The sequence below is a fragment of the Sinohyriopsis cumingii genome, chromosome 2, assembly GCF_028554795.1.
Source record: "Sinohyriopsis cumingii isolate HCF-2022 chromosome 2, ASM2855479v2, whole genome shotgun sequence".
In the NCBI taxonomy this organism is placed as follows: domain Eukaryota; kingdom Metazoa; phylum Mollusca; class Bivalvia; order Unionida; family Unionidae; genus Sinohyriopsis; species Sinohyriopsis cumingii.
This window is the reverse complement of record NC_142962.1, coordinates 3,663,188-3,680,106: the sequence shown is the minus strand read 5'-3', so window position 1 is coordinate 3,680,106 and position 16,919 is coordinate 3,663,188. Positions and strand designations below refer to the sequence as shown.

Genomic DNA, 16,919 nt, shown 5'->3' with positions numbered 1-16,919 from the left:
TTAAACTTTTTAAACTTGTAGGAGTTGCTGGCAGAATGGGAAGCCAGTGATCATGCAACCTGTATGCAAAGCTAAATTTATTTCTATAAATGTTGTGAAATGTTTGATGGCATGCTGATGTACAAAATATTGGCAAAGGGCATAAACAGAATAGAAATATGTCCATGTAACCAAAACATCCAACCACAGTGACCAAAAAACAAAATACTTACCTGGATGGATAGAATAGTGAAACATTATGATCCTGTCACACTATGTCACGGTGACCTAAAAGCAAAACTTAACTGGATGTACAGACAAGGAAAACACTTTTGTATATACTTGCTTATAGGAAGACTTTCTTCAATCAAATTTTATTCATGCAGAGTATGGGTTTCCTAAAAGTGCAACAAAATTTTTTTTCCCATAAATATGACTTTAATCCCTGAGATTGTAAAATCAGCACTTGCTGTGTTTTCCCCAGTAGACAATCCTTTTATCAAACTGTGAACTTGAGACTTCTTCAATGTCAAGTACAGTCCTACAGCTTCCTTTGTGTAACTGACCCTAATCCATTAATTTGCAAAGGCAGCACCTGGTTTGTTTTTTTAGCTGACATTCCTTTGATGGGATCCATAATTTGATACTTGTTCTGTGCCATGTATAGTCCAAGAAGAGTTCTATATTCAGTTAACTGTAGGAGCTTATGTCACCTTTTAATCATGCCACACAACTGATACCTTGTCTGTTACATTGATCCTTTAATAGATATTACAGCCCATAAGATCAAAGCTCAGTCAGCTCAGTCTCCACATAAGACCCAATTTTCTAAATCAGTGTTCTAAATTTTACTAGGTATATGTCACTTGGTTATCATACATCATGAATTGCTAGTAATTTCATCAAACCAATAAGCTAAAAGTCAATGGTTATGATGGAACATTTAAATCTAAAAGATTTTTGCTAAGAAAACATAATAATTACACAAAAGAAAGTAAGTTTGGTGGGTTTGAGAAACAGATGCAGGCTGGTGCAAGAATAAGTGAGCTTTTAGTAACAGTGCCAGACATGAGAAGAAAATTCAAGTAATAGAAAGCCTTTATACAAAATGTGAGTAGTTTCAGTGAGTTCTGGAGAAGCTTCAACCTGTGACAATTTGAGTAGGTTCTAGAGAAGCATCCAAGTAGTTTGAGTGGGTTCTGAAGCAGTGTCAAAATGTGAGTGCAGTTTGATTGAGTGGATTCTGGAGCAGCATTAAAATTTGAGTCTAGTTTGAGTGGTTCTGGAACAGTGTCATAATGTGTAGTTTGACAGGGAGGACCATCGCCATCAGGCAAAACAGCATACAAAGCACATTTCAATTTTAAAAAATTCTTTTATTTGATGAAGTCGTTTCAAACAGATAAAGTACTACAAACTAAGCAACATTCTAAAACTCATGTGAAAAAATCACAGCATTATCTCTTGTACTTTTTTGGATAATGCTTCCTAAAAATGACATATTTCATTAAAAATGACATATTTCATTACAAAACATATCAGAAATATGCAAAATTTAGCTTTTTGCCATGTTTGTTGCTCTGTTAGTGCTTTTCATTTTTATCCAAAGTCTATAAATTTCTCTTAGTTTGATCATGCAGTACTATATATCTGAGAAAAACGAACTCTGGTAACTTTACTTTTATTTACAAAGTGTTAAAAATCTGAAAAATGACAATCTTTCAAAACATACAGCATTTTCTGATGTTCATCAACCAAATTATTTTACTACTTGTCACACCTTCGTAGGTTATCTTTAAACAGTTTCATCTATTCATACAATACCAGAGGAAATACTACTTTTATGATGTACAGCATTGCAAACAAATAGACAAGATGGTCTTAAAAATGCCACATTATTCATTTTTCTTTCTATCAAAAATTCAAAGTCCAAGTGTCCATCACCAGAAAATAGAAAGTCTCTGTTGATCAAAGTAAACACTGTTTCAAAGCGATCTACAGGTGGCCTAAATAATAAAATACCAAACATATGTTTCAAAAATATCTACATTTCCTATATAATTAACTGAAAAATGATTTCAGTGTTCTTTGACTTTCAAGGGGAGATAATCAAAAAAATATAGACCAAACTTTTCTTGCAATTCAATATTTTTTCATTGAATAATAAAAAACCATTATAATACATGTACTTATTTTTCTTAATACAAGCATAAAAGGATGCATGTGACAGTTCACTTGATTCAGTTTTGAAAAGGTATACTAAATACTGTACAATGCAGCATTTTGTGAAATAATTTACAATCTTGTATTTTCCAAAAGGTTACAACTGATGCTGCCAGTTACAATCTTATACATATGCATATATATGTATAAAAGCAAACATTATAAATTTGTGGTCCTCTACAAAAAAAGACAATTTGCTAGAATAATAATGACCCACAAGTAGATTCTTTCTTGACTATGAGGCTATAGGCTTCAAAGTTTCTGCAGTATGGATGAGGCAAAGAAATTGTCCTCTTGTGAGATTCTTAAAATAATCCAATGTTCCAGGCAACACAGGTGGATCAAGCGTGAGACAAATTTCCAAAGAATTTAATGGCCAGTTTGGAATCGGATGACTCGAGTCTTCAAACCGAATATCACCTTCTAGCAACACTAGTTGTGCATACACATTTTGAAAGACAGTTTAGCTCAAAATTAATTCAACTGTATGGAATTAGTAAATAAAATTTTATCAAACATGTTTATCAAAGTGTCCTTTGAGTTTTGTAGATAAATGAATTTATGAATGTCTGAAAGTTATGTGATATATATGTTTCTTAAATTTCTTAAGGGCTTTAAAATTATTTTACCATTTAAGGAAAAATTAGGGACTGGGTTGGGGACAAATGCCAAGTCCTTATAATTATTATAATTGTAAATGCTCTATATATGCTTTATCATACTCACTGAAAATTCATTAATTAGCCAGTAATGCTTACTAACACGTACTAATGCCATGAATTTAGATAAAAACAGAGGGGTTGGGGGCTGCAAAATGCCATCAAACCTTCAAATACTGAAATTAGTATATATACTGGGTTTTAACACCATAAACTAATGAATAACTGATTATATTAATTAAATTCACAGTAAATATCATAATAAAATAACATAAAATAGAAGAACCTTCATTCAGATTGATAGTTATGTCAATTTATAGTGAAACATGTATCGTATTTTCCCGATAAAGTCGCATCCCCAGTTAAGGTTTAGAAACAACATTATTATTAACATACTTTTTGAGAGTTGTACGAATTGTTTCCATTGAATGCATGCTAAATTACATACTCAGTGAAAATGTGTAACATAACCGATTATCATGACCTACCATAAACATGTGATCAGCCATGGTGGCCATTTTACTCCGGGTGACCGATTATCTTGGAATCTTTAATTCGAAGTGCGGCATATTAATGCTTGCGAAAGACATGATTTAGGACTCATTCGATGCAGAAAGAAAGTTTTATCTATCTGACAGTGCACTCCTTAAAATATCCAGAAATACTGGAATAAACAGAGAAAAAAAACTTACCCATTTCTTTGTTCTTGCTTGTTCTTCATAGTGCGAATAGTGTGAGAAAGGTCATAGCATCAGCTATACGTTAAACCCAATTGTATTGGTTAAAATTAACACACCTCCACATACAGAGCAAATCAAATTGTCCGTTCTTTAAGAAATGCGAAGCATCAATACCATGCATTAGCGGGTCACTGACCCGGCCGTAATGGACAGTCATAGTGACAAAACAGCTGAGTACCTATTTCAAACTCATCTTACTTACTTTTTAATGCAAAAATGATAAACGTTTCAAGAGATAAAGAATGGAAAGAAAGCAAGATAGTGGTGTAATTTTTAATATTCTGGTTCATGGGAAACCCATCAAAATTAAAGGTTAATTATTGGATTTTCACTGATCTGCCATTGATTGCCTATTATGATATCCATGGGCCTCTCTAAGTTTGACTGAGTGGGTCCTGGAAAAGTGTCAAAATGTGAGTATAGTTTGATTGAGTGTGTTATGGAGAAGTGTCAAAATGTGAGTAGTTTGAATGGATACTGAAGCAGTGTCAAAATGTAAGTAATATGACTGAGTGGGTTGTGTACCAGTGTCAAAATGTGAATATAGTTTGACTTGGTGGGTTCAGGAGCAGCATCAAAATGGGTATGCAGTCATGAATATCACCATTAGATTGATGGCCCTTTCGAATGACACGGATAACAGTGATGTATAATTAAAAAGTTCTGCTGGATGGTATACACAATGTATGTGACATCACAGACTCTGTCTGCACTTGGACAATTCACTCACAAAGCCCAGAAACTGCCTGGTTATGTTGACACATCATAGACTTGGACAATGCGCTCACAAAGCCCAGAAATTGCCTGGTTATGTTAACTAAAAAGTGAATAGCTTCTTTAAATTTGTTACAAATGAGAGGAAATAGAATCACTGTCTCTCTACTTCCATATCTGCTCAGGTCTGGTGCAAACAGTGTACATGCAAGTCTGACACTGCATACTGCTGATCTTAATCTACAATCTTCATTTCAAAAAGTAATTAGAATAAACAGTATGGACCTTGAACTAGGTTTACACTATTCACAATATGGACCTTGAAGTAGGTCTACACTGTTCACAGTATGGACCTTGAACTAGGTTTACCCTATTCACAGTATGGACCTTGAACTAGGTTTACACTATTCACAGTATGGACCCTGAACTAGGTCTACATTGTTCACAACATGGACCTTGAACTAGGTCTACATTGTTCACAACATGGACCTTGAAATGTCTTAACTGTTCACAGTATGGACCTTGAACTCTCTTAACTGTTCACAGCATGGACCTTGAACTAGAGTCTACATTATTCACAGTATGGACGTTGATCTACGTCAACATTGTTCACAGCATGGACCTTGAACTAGGTCTACAATGTTCACAGCATGGACCTGGAACAAGGTTTACATTGTTCACAGCATGGACCTTGAACTAGGTCTACACTGTTCACATCATGGACCTTGAACTAGGTCTACATTGTTCACAACATGGACCTTGAAATGTCTTAACTGTTCACAGTATGGACCTTGAACTCTCTTAACTGTTCACAATATGGACCTTAAACTAGAGTCTACATTATTCACAGTATGGACGTTGATCTACGTCAACATTGTTCACAGCATGGACCTTGAACTAGGTCTACAATGTTCACAGCATGGACCTTGAACTAGGTCTACACTGTTCACAGCATGGACCCTGAACTAGAGTCTACATTGTTCACAGCATGGACCTGGAACAAGGTTTACATTGTTCACAGCATGGACCTTGAACTAGGTCTACACTGTTCACATCATGGACCTTGAACTAGGTCTACACTGTTCACAGTTGATAGTTCAGTGAACTAGAGTCTACATTGTTCACAGCATGGACTTTGATCTAGGTCTACATTGTTCATAGTTGATAGTTCAGTGAACAAGGTCTACATTGTTCACAGCATGGACCTTGAACTAGGTTTACACTAGTCACAGTAAGGACCTTGATCTAGGTCTACACTGTTCACAGCATGGGCAGAGAACTAGGTCTACACTGTTCACAGCTGATACTTGAGTGAACAAGGTCTACACTGTTCACAGCATGGACCTTGAACTAGGTCTACATTGTTCACAGCATGGACCCTGAACTATGTCTACATTGTTCACAGCACAGACCTTGAACTAGGTCTACATTGTTCACAGCACAGACCTTGAACTAGGTCTACATAATTCACAGCATGGACCTTGAGCTAGGTCTGCATTGTTCACAGTTGAAAGTTCATCATATTTAGCAGATATAGCATGCTTTATTGAAATGATAGGGGCTGAAAAATCACTCATTATCCTTGGTATGGTACATGAAAAATTTCTGATATTTCTTTATCCACATGCCTGACTGGAAGAGTTATTTTCAGCAGTAATTATCTGTTAATGAGAATTAAAATGGTCATTCCCCAACCTCAAATGACTGTTCAGTGACTGAAATTACTGATCAGGAAAATGATTCCAATATATAGTCCAAACTGACATAACAGTGCACCACATAAAATATATATATATATATATATATATATATATATATATATATATATATATATATATATATATATATATATACTCATACAGGGATTGTCCTGGGCTTCAACAATGTCGCAAATTGTGATTTTCCCTTATTGGCGACAAAATATACCATCTCGCGATTTCTTTGGTGACAACCATTTTGGCTGTTTAATTTGTATATACAATCATGGATTTGGAGTGGAGACATTCAAAGGGACCACGAAAGGAAGCCACAAACTTGGATACACAATGCACTAGAATCTGTTACATAAACAAATCCTTTGTTCGTATTGACAAACCCATCTTTACGGTTACATCATAATCTGCTTATGTTGACATCTGGCCCGAGTACTGTATGCTACGATACACTCAGTCATGCTACTAACTATATCTACAATCGACCGACCCCTGAAGACGCAAACAGAAACTGCTACAATTGATTGAATGATAGCTAAAAAAATTATTTTTAAATGTACCAATAAAATAGTTTTGTTGAAACTTCAGATTACCTCTGAAATACCGATTGCTGTGTACAAAGCAAATGGAAAAAATTTCATCAGAATTATATACTGTCAACAGTGCAACTTTATCATGGGTAAATGTAAGTCATACGTTGTATGTTCATTGTCTCATCCTAAGAGTAAGTTTACAAAATTAACAGCATTTGGATTTAGTGCAAATCATCAGACAACACAGTCACAGAACCTGATATTATACCTGACAGTCCAACATCATCTGCATGTAGTGATGGTAGTAATGCTTCAAGTGCAACACCACATCATGATAAACGGGTCAAAAGTTCCCAAAAATTTCTCAACAGCTGGAAACTTGGGTATCCGTGGCTGAGATATGATACAAAGTTAAAGCAAATGTTCTGTGATATATGTATCAAGGCACAAATTGTCAATTCATGTACAACTGGTTCCAATATTTTGAAGAAGGAGTTTGTCACCAAACATGAATTCAGGTGGAGTAAGTATTATATAAATTTTGCTCATCGATCTTTTACTTCTGCCATCAATCACGTGTTACGACTCCAGGGACTGAAACTACGCAACAAGAAATAGCAAGACAACAAGTTTTACATAACTGAAAATAATTTATTTCTCAAAATACAGGAGTGAAAGAATTAAATTAACTTACAACATGGTGAATGAATTCCTATTTCCTAAAAGTCCTATCAGTTCCAATAGCTCCAAGAAATCCGAATATGTTCCAATGAAAAATGCCCCTTCTGTGTTGAAGTTTCAAATGTAGAGACAGTTTTCCAAAGAATTCAAATAGTCATTGAACAGATTTAGTTAACACCATACAGTTACTTTAGCGTGTCATGCAACAAAAATAATCTTTTCAAAAACCAGGTTGGGAGATTGAATCCGAAAATATGCAGACTGGGACCTATCATTGGGAAGTCTTTTGTGGCATATTTAAGTGGAAAGGAAGTGATTCTTAATTAAGCCTTCGGTTATTTAACCATTAGACGAATAGAAAAGGGAAGGTTAACTTTGATTTTATATCGGAACTGTCAGAGCTGAGTTTTTCCAAAATCAGGTTTGGAAATCTATAAGTCAGGCTGACCGCAATTTTGGTGCCATGTTATAAAAGGCAGCCTGATTGGTTATGCTAAATAAGGTGCATGTTTCCCACACGAAGTTTCCTAGCTTAAAAATTGCCCTCATTGAAAATCTAATCAGTTGGCATTTTTCTTGCAAGAGTGAAAATACAAGGGATTCCAAGATTGAATTTAGAAGAAATTCTCTCAAAAACATTTGTCAAAGGGACGGATGTCGGGAAAGTAGACGGACACAATTGTCAGTAGAAGCGAACAAAGCTTGAAAACAAAGGTATCTGCATCAGTCTCATGTAATTCGTTGATACCAATATAATGATTTTCTTGAATTTATCTGCTTATATTTGGATGAATTTATTTGTTTAAATCTGAAGATCAATTTGCTTGATATGAGTGTAACTGAGTTCATCTATCTGAATTCCTACAATGATCTTTATATAAGTTTGACGAATTGTTTGAATTTGTCATCTTGATTGTTATAAAAATCTAAGAATTTGATGAATTACTTTAGCTGATATGAGTTACAAGAATCCGTGTGAATTCTCCGATCTAAGATGATTTCATGTATGATAAAGACCTGAATGTGTATATTCGCTGAAAATAACAGTTAAGCCATTTAATGAATTTCATTCATTCATTTGTGTAACTGCTCAATCTCTATTCCACCTTTAAGTTTCACACTTTATATTAATATTTACTCAATCCGGAGAATAACGCCGAGGGCAATCAACTCCTAGATAACAAGAATTGAATAAAGCAGACACCTTGTAAGAAGGTACAATCCACCAATCAACCACACCACCCACCAGCACCTCTACATTCTTCATTCCTTCTTTTAATTTAATGATTGTAATTAATGCTTATATATACGATATATGAATGCCAGGTGTTGACTTGTGTATGTTTCATTGGTGGAAATGGAGATCCTAGTTTGCTTGTTGAGAAAAAAAATCAACAGCATTTAGTGACCATTCTTGGGATTTAGGAAGCAATTCACTACAAGCAAAGCATGTAAAGCATGGCAAAAATAAATTTCTGAACTCGAGGTTGACAGAGATATACTTTGTGAAGCTAGCTTTAAAGGAGGGGGCATTTAATTCCTGAATGCATGAAATCAATAGTCGCGTTATACGTCACTTATCTTACATTGTAAAGTACAATCATAGGGTTTTAGTACTGAAATGTCATTAACTAAAGTTCCTTACATAATATAGATTTGCTTAATACCTGATGTTTCTGTTAAAAAATGAGAGAGACTAATGTCAAGGAAAGTAAATATTTTACATTTCATAATGCATTTATTTCAGGTGACAATAGTCATACCTATACACTAACAGTGATGTGGTATGCAAAGACCATGGAAGTCATGCAATACAATAATGTAATGATTTATTTTGTAATATTATGGCTGTATTGCTTGTTGTCAATAAAGTAATAACTATCCCATATTTTTCAATTTTTGTTGCCTAATACATTAATAGACTTGGAAAATATTCACTATTTGTTCTGGTGAGAGTTTTTGAAAACTGGCGACAAAATATTCAGGTTGGCAATTTTTTGGGCAAGAACATTTTAAAAGCCAGGACCATCCCAGTATATATTATATATATATATATATATATATATATATATATATATATATATATATATATATATATATATACACATACATTCATGCATATACAGAGACACAGAGACAGAGAGAGAGAGAGAGGGTGTGTGCTAAGGATGGGCTCTATTGACACATCAACACTATCCTAGCCATAAAGTGCAAAGTAAATGATATGTAGTACAAAAATTAAAAAGTAAACAATTGCTGAAAGGATTATTTGAATAACTTGCTTCGGGGTTTTCCAAAACATTTTATATCCTTCATATTTAACACAAATTTGACAAAATAACTGTTACTTACTGGATAACCATCCAAAGGATCAGTCAACAACATATCACCAAAAATATTTCTACAGTAGGATGCCATCTTTGCCTGCTGTTTTGACCTGAAAAAAGGACGCACATGAATATTTGAGTTCAAGATAGTGTGTATACTGTCTGCACAAAAAATCACAGTATCTACTGATGTCACCTCAGCAGAGTAGCATAATGAAGTGCAAAAAAAGTAGTCTTCAATATTAATAAAAATAAAAATTTGCAATAACATCTTGTTGATATTAGTATTATTAGGCAGATATAATCAAAACTAGGTCAGATATACAATCTTTTGTGGCATGAAGTTCATCCATTCACATGTAAGATCATGTCATTATTATCCAAAATTCTGGCTCATAACAAGAATCCCTTGACAGGACTGACACTCTTCTAGGCAAAATTCAAAATAAGACTTTCTTCCTCTTAACTCCTGCATGTTGAAACCATCTCTAATATTATTCAGGAATAACAAGATTTTCAAATTATCTGGTGTGACTGACATATATTGGATGTCAGATCGGTACCAGTTTGATTTAGGACAAAGCAGACATTATAAAAAATCCTTTGATCAAACCCCAAATCATAATGATCATCCATTAAGCGGGAGTACTGACAAATTCACAACATTAGTCATGGCAGTTATATTCAGAACAAACAACTGGCACCATCTTCATTTAGGACCAAATAATCTCACAATAGGTCCATTTGTTAAAATCCATGCTAAAATAACCATCCATTTTGGAGCTGATATAACAATATGTTCAAGATATCCACCATGGCGGTCATATTGAGAGATAGTAATTTTCATTTAGGACCAAGCAGACACAATAAGAACTCTTTTGATGAAAACCCCATCTCAAAATGACTGCTTTTAAGAAAAGTAGCTAAAACAAGATTTTCAAGATGGAGATCACATCAGCATCATTTTAATTTAAGATCAACAAAACAGTAAAAATCTTTCCATGAAAACTGAATGATGATATAACTATTTATTCAAGAGAAGCAGTGGTAACAAGATTTTCAAACTGGCCACTGTGGCAGCCATAGTTGATCCCAGATCAGCACCATTTTCATTTAGGACATAGTAGACATCAATGCAAGTCTTTTGGTGAAAACACCACATCAGTACTGATTTCCATCCAGTGTTGAAAAGGTTTTAAGAGATGGCATGGTGGCCATATTAGATGTCAGATCTTCACCATTTTCATTCAAGACCAATTAGACAGCATAATAAATCTTCCAGTGAAAACTCCATGTCGATATGGCTATCCATTCCAGATGAGTAGCCTAAGATTTTCAACACAGCTACCATGGTGACCATATTGGACATCACATCAGCACCATTGTCATTTAGTACCAAACTGATATCATAAAAAGTGTTTTTAGTGAAAATCCCATGACAAAAAGACCATCCATTCAGGAGGACTAGCAATAACAAGATTGCCAAGATGGCTACTGTGACAGCTATATTCGATGTCAGTTCATTTTCATTTTGGACCAACTAGGCCTTTCAGTGAAAACCCCCATGTTCATACGACCATACATTCAAGAGGAGTAACGATAACAAGACTTTCAAGATGGTCATGGTGGTGGCTATATCGGACGCGCAAGCTTCACCATTTTCATCTGGGACAAATCTGACTACGGGATGAACATGTGTGTAAAGTTTCATAGCAATCCTCCAAGCAGTTTAGGATTAGTAGCAATACAAACTATTGCTTACGGATGGATGGACAACAGGCCATCCAATAAACTCTTCTGGTCCATGACCAATACAGCAATAAAAATCTCAATGGCTGTCTTGTTGACATAAATGTAATTGCCAAGTCTGATAAAAATTTCATTGGCCTTCTTGTTGACATAAACCTATTTACCAAGTCTGATAAAAATCTCATTGGCTGTCTTGTTGAATAAACCTATTGACCAAGTCTGATAAAAATCTCATTGGCTGTCTTGTTGAAATAAACATATTTACCAAGTCTAATAAAAATCTCATCAAAAATAGTGTATCCAGAATGACATCAAGTTCAGAAAATCAGCTGAAAGATCACCTTATTATTATGCATTTATTTTGCTCGTTATGAAACTCGTTGATGATCTCAATAACATAGGCACATAATCCAAGTCTGATCAATCTAGATCAAAAATATCTTATGGAGAGGTAACCAACTCATCCAGTCAGGTGCATGATCACCTCATCAATACATGTAAATCTTGCTCATTTTTATACTTATCCAAAATCTTGATGAGACTACATTCCAAAATTAGATATGAAACATGGTCTCCAGAATGGTAACATGCTCATCCAATCAGATGCATGATCACTACATTAATATGCATGAATCTCCATGCATTATTGAACTGGTCCAATTTTGTTGACGATATAAGCCCATACTAATTGGAAATGTCTATCATTTGCAACTTTCCAATCAGTTGCTTCTAAAGCCATCAATGCTAGGGGAGCCTCACAGACATGGGTTTTTATATGGTGCTAAGAAAACACACAGTATGTAAAGCAACCTCAAACAAAATGCCAGATCATGTTCTTTCAAGTTTGCCCAAAACTGGTTCAGCAGTTCTAAAGAAGCAGAAAATTGGTTTTCCACTTATTTGCTATAAAAGCCAAACCACCGCAAAGGCAGCCACCCTAGAGAGTTTTGATAGAGCATGTCCTAACAAACATTGCTACAAAGGTTGATTGAAACTGACTAAGTTGTTCTGGAGCAAAAAATTTAAATCAGATTTTACATATGGTTGCTATGAAAGTCCCAACTCTGCCAGTGGAGCCACGCCAGACAAAATTTGGATAAATCATACCCCAAGCAGCATTCCTACGAAGTCTGACAAATTAGCATATTTCAATGGGTGTTCTTTTTCAGCCAACCTTAGTGGAATAATATGAATCTGTGGCATACTTATTCTATTTATAGCACATTGTATGATGTAGCAAGAGATATGTGTATACTGAGCTGTATTTCAGTGACAGGCACTAGGAGGTTAAAGGTTAAAGGTAAAATCACACTCAGTGGCTATTAATGAAGCATTTATTTCTGAAACAAATGAGCAAAAGTGTACATCAGATGAAAAATTGTTTGTGCTTCTTTATTATTTGAAAAGAGGTAAATGTTGCAAACAATTTGCATTGAGCTTTTAACTGGAAACTGGTCTATTTGTTCACTCTCCGATAATTTAGAATTAACAACATAACATTCTTTACAATTAGGTATCTGTAACAGAAGCTGTAACAGAGAAGCTGAAAAAACAGGTTTAACAGGATGATAAATAAGTCACACCAATGCTGGGGAACCACCCTTGGCATAATTTTGAAATACAAGAAAAAAAATTCATAATGCACTTCTGTAGAAACATTCCAATCGAATATGATGAAAATTTGGTTAAGCCATTCTGCACAAGAGCTCAAAAAATAGGTTTTCCATATTTGTTAAGGAAACTGCAATGCTGCTAGGGGAGAAAACCCCAACTGTTTTTGCCTGATATGTCCTGAGGAACATCTCTACAATGAAAAACTGCCGAGTGGTTTTAGTGAAGTTGAAAATACCAATATGGATAAACAACACACTGAATGATGCAAGCCAGATGTAGTGCCATACCATAAGCTTATGGCCAGGTAAGCTAATACAACTATGATCAGAAATATGGCTCCCAGAGTGGCAACAAGCAACTCTTGATGGACTCATGACAGTCAACCACAACAGATGCAGGGTCATGCTGAAAGCTGACTTGGCCTTCAGGCCAGGTTTTGCATTAGCAGTACCAACGTGAAGATGATCAAGGGATATAATTCTAAGAAATATGTGCTGAATTTGTTCATCTTCAAACCCTGTCCAAACTTTTTTTGAGATGAATGTCCAGGGCAACTTAGTTTCACAAACTTTAAATTAGAGAACCCAAGATGCAAGAGAGATTCCATCTAGGGATTAGTGAGCGAGACACCGATCTTGGCTGTTAAGATGGAGTCTGTCTCCATGGTAAGACCTATAAAAATCGAAGTGTTGGATAGGGCTGCCCTATAGCTTTTGATAGCAGAAACCAAGCACTGTTTCACTTGATAGCAGAAACCAAGCCTTGTTTCACCTGATAGCAGAAACCAAGCCTTGTTTTACTTGATAGCAGAAACCAAGCACTGTTTCACCTGATAGCAGAAACCAAGCACTGTTTCACTTGATAGCAGAAACCAAGCACTGTTTCACCTATAGCAGAAACCAAGCACTGTTTTACTTGATAGCAGAAATCAAGCATTGTTTTACTTGATAGCAGAAACCAAGCACTGTTTCACCTGATAGCAGAAACCAAGCCTTGTTTTACTTGATAGCAGAAACCAAGCACTGTTTCACCTGATAGCAGAAACCAAGCACTGTTTCACTTGATAGCAGAAACCAAGCACTGTTTCACCTATAGCAGAAACCAAGCACTGTTTTACTTGATAGCAGAAATCAAGCATTGTTTTACTTGATAGCAGAAACCAAACATTGTTTCACTTCAAAAGGTAGGAGAAAAAAATCATCAACTGTACTACAGAAGCACACCTAGCAACAGTTCTGATAGATTCTCCATTTGGCATCATAGACTTTAGATGTAGATCATCTCCTGGACTAAATAATGAATGTGGAAACTTGTTCAGTAGATGTTCCAGACAGAACATTTGAGAAAAGGTAGAGAATTCTCAGCTGTTGTGTGGGAGGAAGCCCCTGTGCCATGACAGGAGGTCCCTCCTCTCTAGGCTAATGTCTTGGAATGGATACACCAGTAGGACAAGAAAGATTGTTGAACCATGATCATTGGAGCCACAAAGAGGCTAACAAAATTAACTGAGTAGTGGAGTTCCTTACCTGTGAAGTACTAGAGAGATGATCTGAAGGATGGGAAGGCATAAGGAAAAGACAATCCCACTTCAGGTTGAAAGTGACCATTGTCCAAGTCCTGAGGTACACTATCACTGATGTGTTGTTGGAGGAGACCTACACTACCACCAATGTCCTGTGGGAAGAGACCATCATAAAGCAAACTCTTATATTAATGCACCCCCGGAGGGCTAAGAACACTGCCCTCATTTACAAATGATTGATGTGGAGGACAGGTTCTTCTTGGAACACAAGCCCTGAAAAACCATACCATTCATCTCCAGATGAGCACCCAAACTTGAATCTGACAAGCCTGTAAACTGATAGGAGTGGGGGTTCAGTAGCATGCTTAAGGATACCCGTCAGAAACTGGACCTGGTTTATCTTCCGAATCAGATCATGGTGAAAATCCACATCTAGAGAAATCTAAGCATTCAGAGGATCCCTGTGCAGTTTCATTTTCAACAAAAGGAGAAACTAGAGAGCATGAAAGTACAGTCTAACGTGGGGAACCTGGGAGTTGAAAAGAAAAGGACAAGATGACAACATGGTCATTGCTCTCCACACATCTAACAGGGACTGGATCTTGACTAATCTGTCCCATGGGACATGGACTAATCCTGTGTGAAAATTCATCACCATGTAGGCTAAGGAGTCAGACTCATCTTGGTCACTACAGGCCAAAAACGAGACAAATCTAACCAGAGGGACTCTAGCCAACTGCTGTGGATCAACCAATCACCAAAAAGAATTTGAATATTTAGTGGTCTTAAATGGGCTGAACAACCTCCCTTCTTAAGAAGAGAGTGCACCTCTTCCTTTAGTTGTACCAGATTCAATTGTTTGAAGAACATGTGGAACATAACTAGAGAGGGGAGATTCCAAAACCAAAGCTGGCATCTACCTTTAAAACAGAGAGGACCCATGCCTGACAAAGCCTCTGAAAAGAAGTATGGCCTGGCATCTTTGGAACCAATGGATGAGGAACACTGCATGAGGAGGAGCAAATCCCTAGGGCTGCCACCCTTTTCTTAACATAAGGGGGAAGGGGTCTAATGTACCAATCAAATTTAGTCATTCATGTCAAGCTTAAGAACCAAGATGTGTAAACAGTTTGCCTACCTGAGAAAAGACTGTGAAACCTCAATGGACAAGACTTAGGTCATAACAAGCACTTTATGGGAGAATGGTTACATAAAATTATATAATGTGCAGAATACATTTTCATATGTGTGACTTTAGACTAATTTGCAGTTCTCATGCATCAGTGCTCTACAAGTACGCAAATTCGTACAAATTTTATGTAATTAGCACAACTGCACACTGGCAGCATCTCTGGGCAAGGTATGTGAGGTGGATCAGGGGTGATATTTTGTGCTAGCATCTTTTGGTTCAGCCTAATGGAAGGATAACTTATCATATGATCAAAGTATTTTCGGCCTTGAAAAGTAGCAGATATGCAATAACAACAGATTTTGTATTACTGATTTTAAATATGCATATTTCAATGGGTGTTCTTTTTCGGCCAACCTTAGTGGAATAATGAATCTGTGGCACACTTATTCTATTTATAGCACATTGTACGATGTAGCAAGAGATGTGTGTATACTGAGCTGTATTTCAGTGACAGGCACTAGGAGGTTAAAGGTTAAAGGTTAAAATCACATTCAGATGGCTATTAATAAACATTTCTGAAACAAATGAGCAAAAATGTACATGATTAGATAAAAATAATTGTGCCCCTTCTATTATTTGAAAAGAGAGGTAAATCTTGCAAACAATTTGCATCAAGCTTTCAATTGGAAACTGGTCTTTCTGATAATCTCCGATAATTCAGAATAAACAACATAACATTCTTTACAATTAGTATTCAGCTGTAAAGAGGAGACTTACGAGCAATGATTTTCAAAGGACAATATCACAGGATAGTCTGAAGTCTTAAAGGCACTTTCTGCTATTGCTTCTATCACCTCCTGTCAACAACAAAAAAATCATGTTATTGTTTCTGATAGTCAACCAAAAAATCATGTTATTGTTTCTGATGACTACAAAAAATCATGTTACTGTTTCTGATAGTCTGCAAATAAATTATGTTATTGTTTCTGATAGTCTACAAAAAAATCATGTTATTGTTTCTTATAGTCTACAAATAAATCATGTTATTGTTTCTGATAGTCTGCAAATAAATTATGTTATTGTTTCTGATAGTCTACAAAAAAATCATGTTATTGTTTCTTATAGTCTACAAATAAATCATGTTATTGTTTCTGATAGTCTACAAAAAATCATTATTGTTTCTGATGTCTACAAAAAAATACAGTTTGGTCTTAATTACCCATCGAAATCTATCAAAATAGTCCTCATTCATAACACATTTTGCTAAAGAATCCATTTGCCATTATTTCTTCCTTTAAATTACTGTCCACTGAACAAAACAACTAAGGCCATTA

General features: G+C 35.6%; 1 protein-coding gene across 6 annotated transcripts in view; it reads right to left on the bottom strand.

Moving 5' to 3' along the window:
* Window positions 1-16,919, bottom strand: part of LOC149804253 (1-phosphatidylinositol 4,5-bisphosphate phosphodiesterase beta-1-like) — a 292,443-nt gene that overhangs the window by 111,749 nt on the left and 163,775 nt on the right. For all 6 annotated transcript variants that reach the window (XR_016415204.1, XR_016415202.1, XM_089938161.1 and 3 more), the window contains 2 exons: window positions 16,363-16,442; window positions 9,594-9,678 (listed from right to left, as the gene is read on the bottom strand). Coding sequence is in view for 4 of the 6 variants with exons in the window: in XM_089938161.1 (XP_089794287.1) it covers window positions 9,594-9,678; window positions 16,363-16,442 (165 nt within the window). In the remaining 2 variants the exon portion in view is untranslated. The remainder of the gene's footprint in view (window positions 1-9,593; window positions 9,679-16,362; window positions 16,443-16,919) is intronic.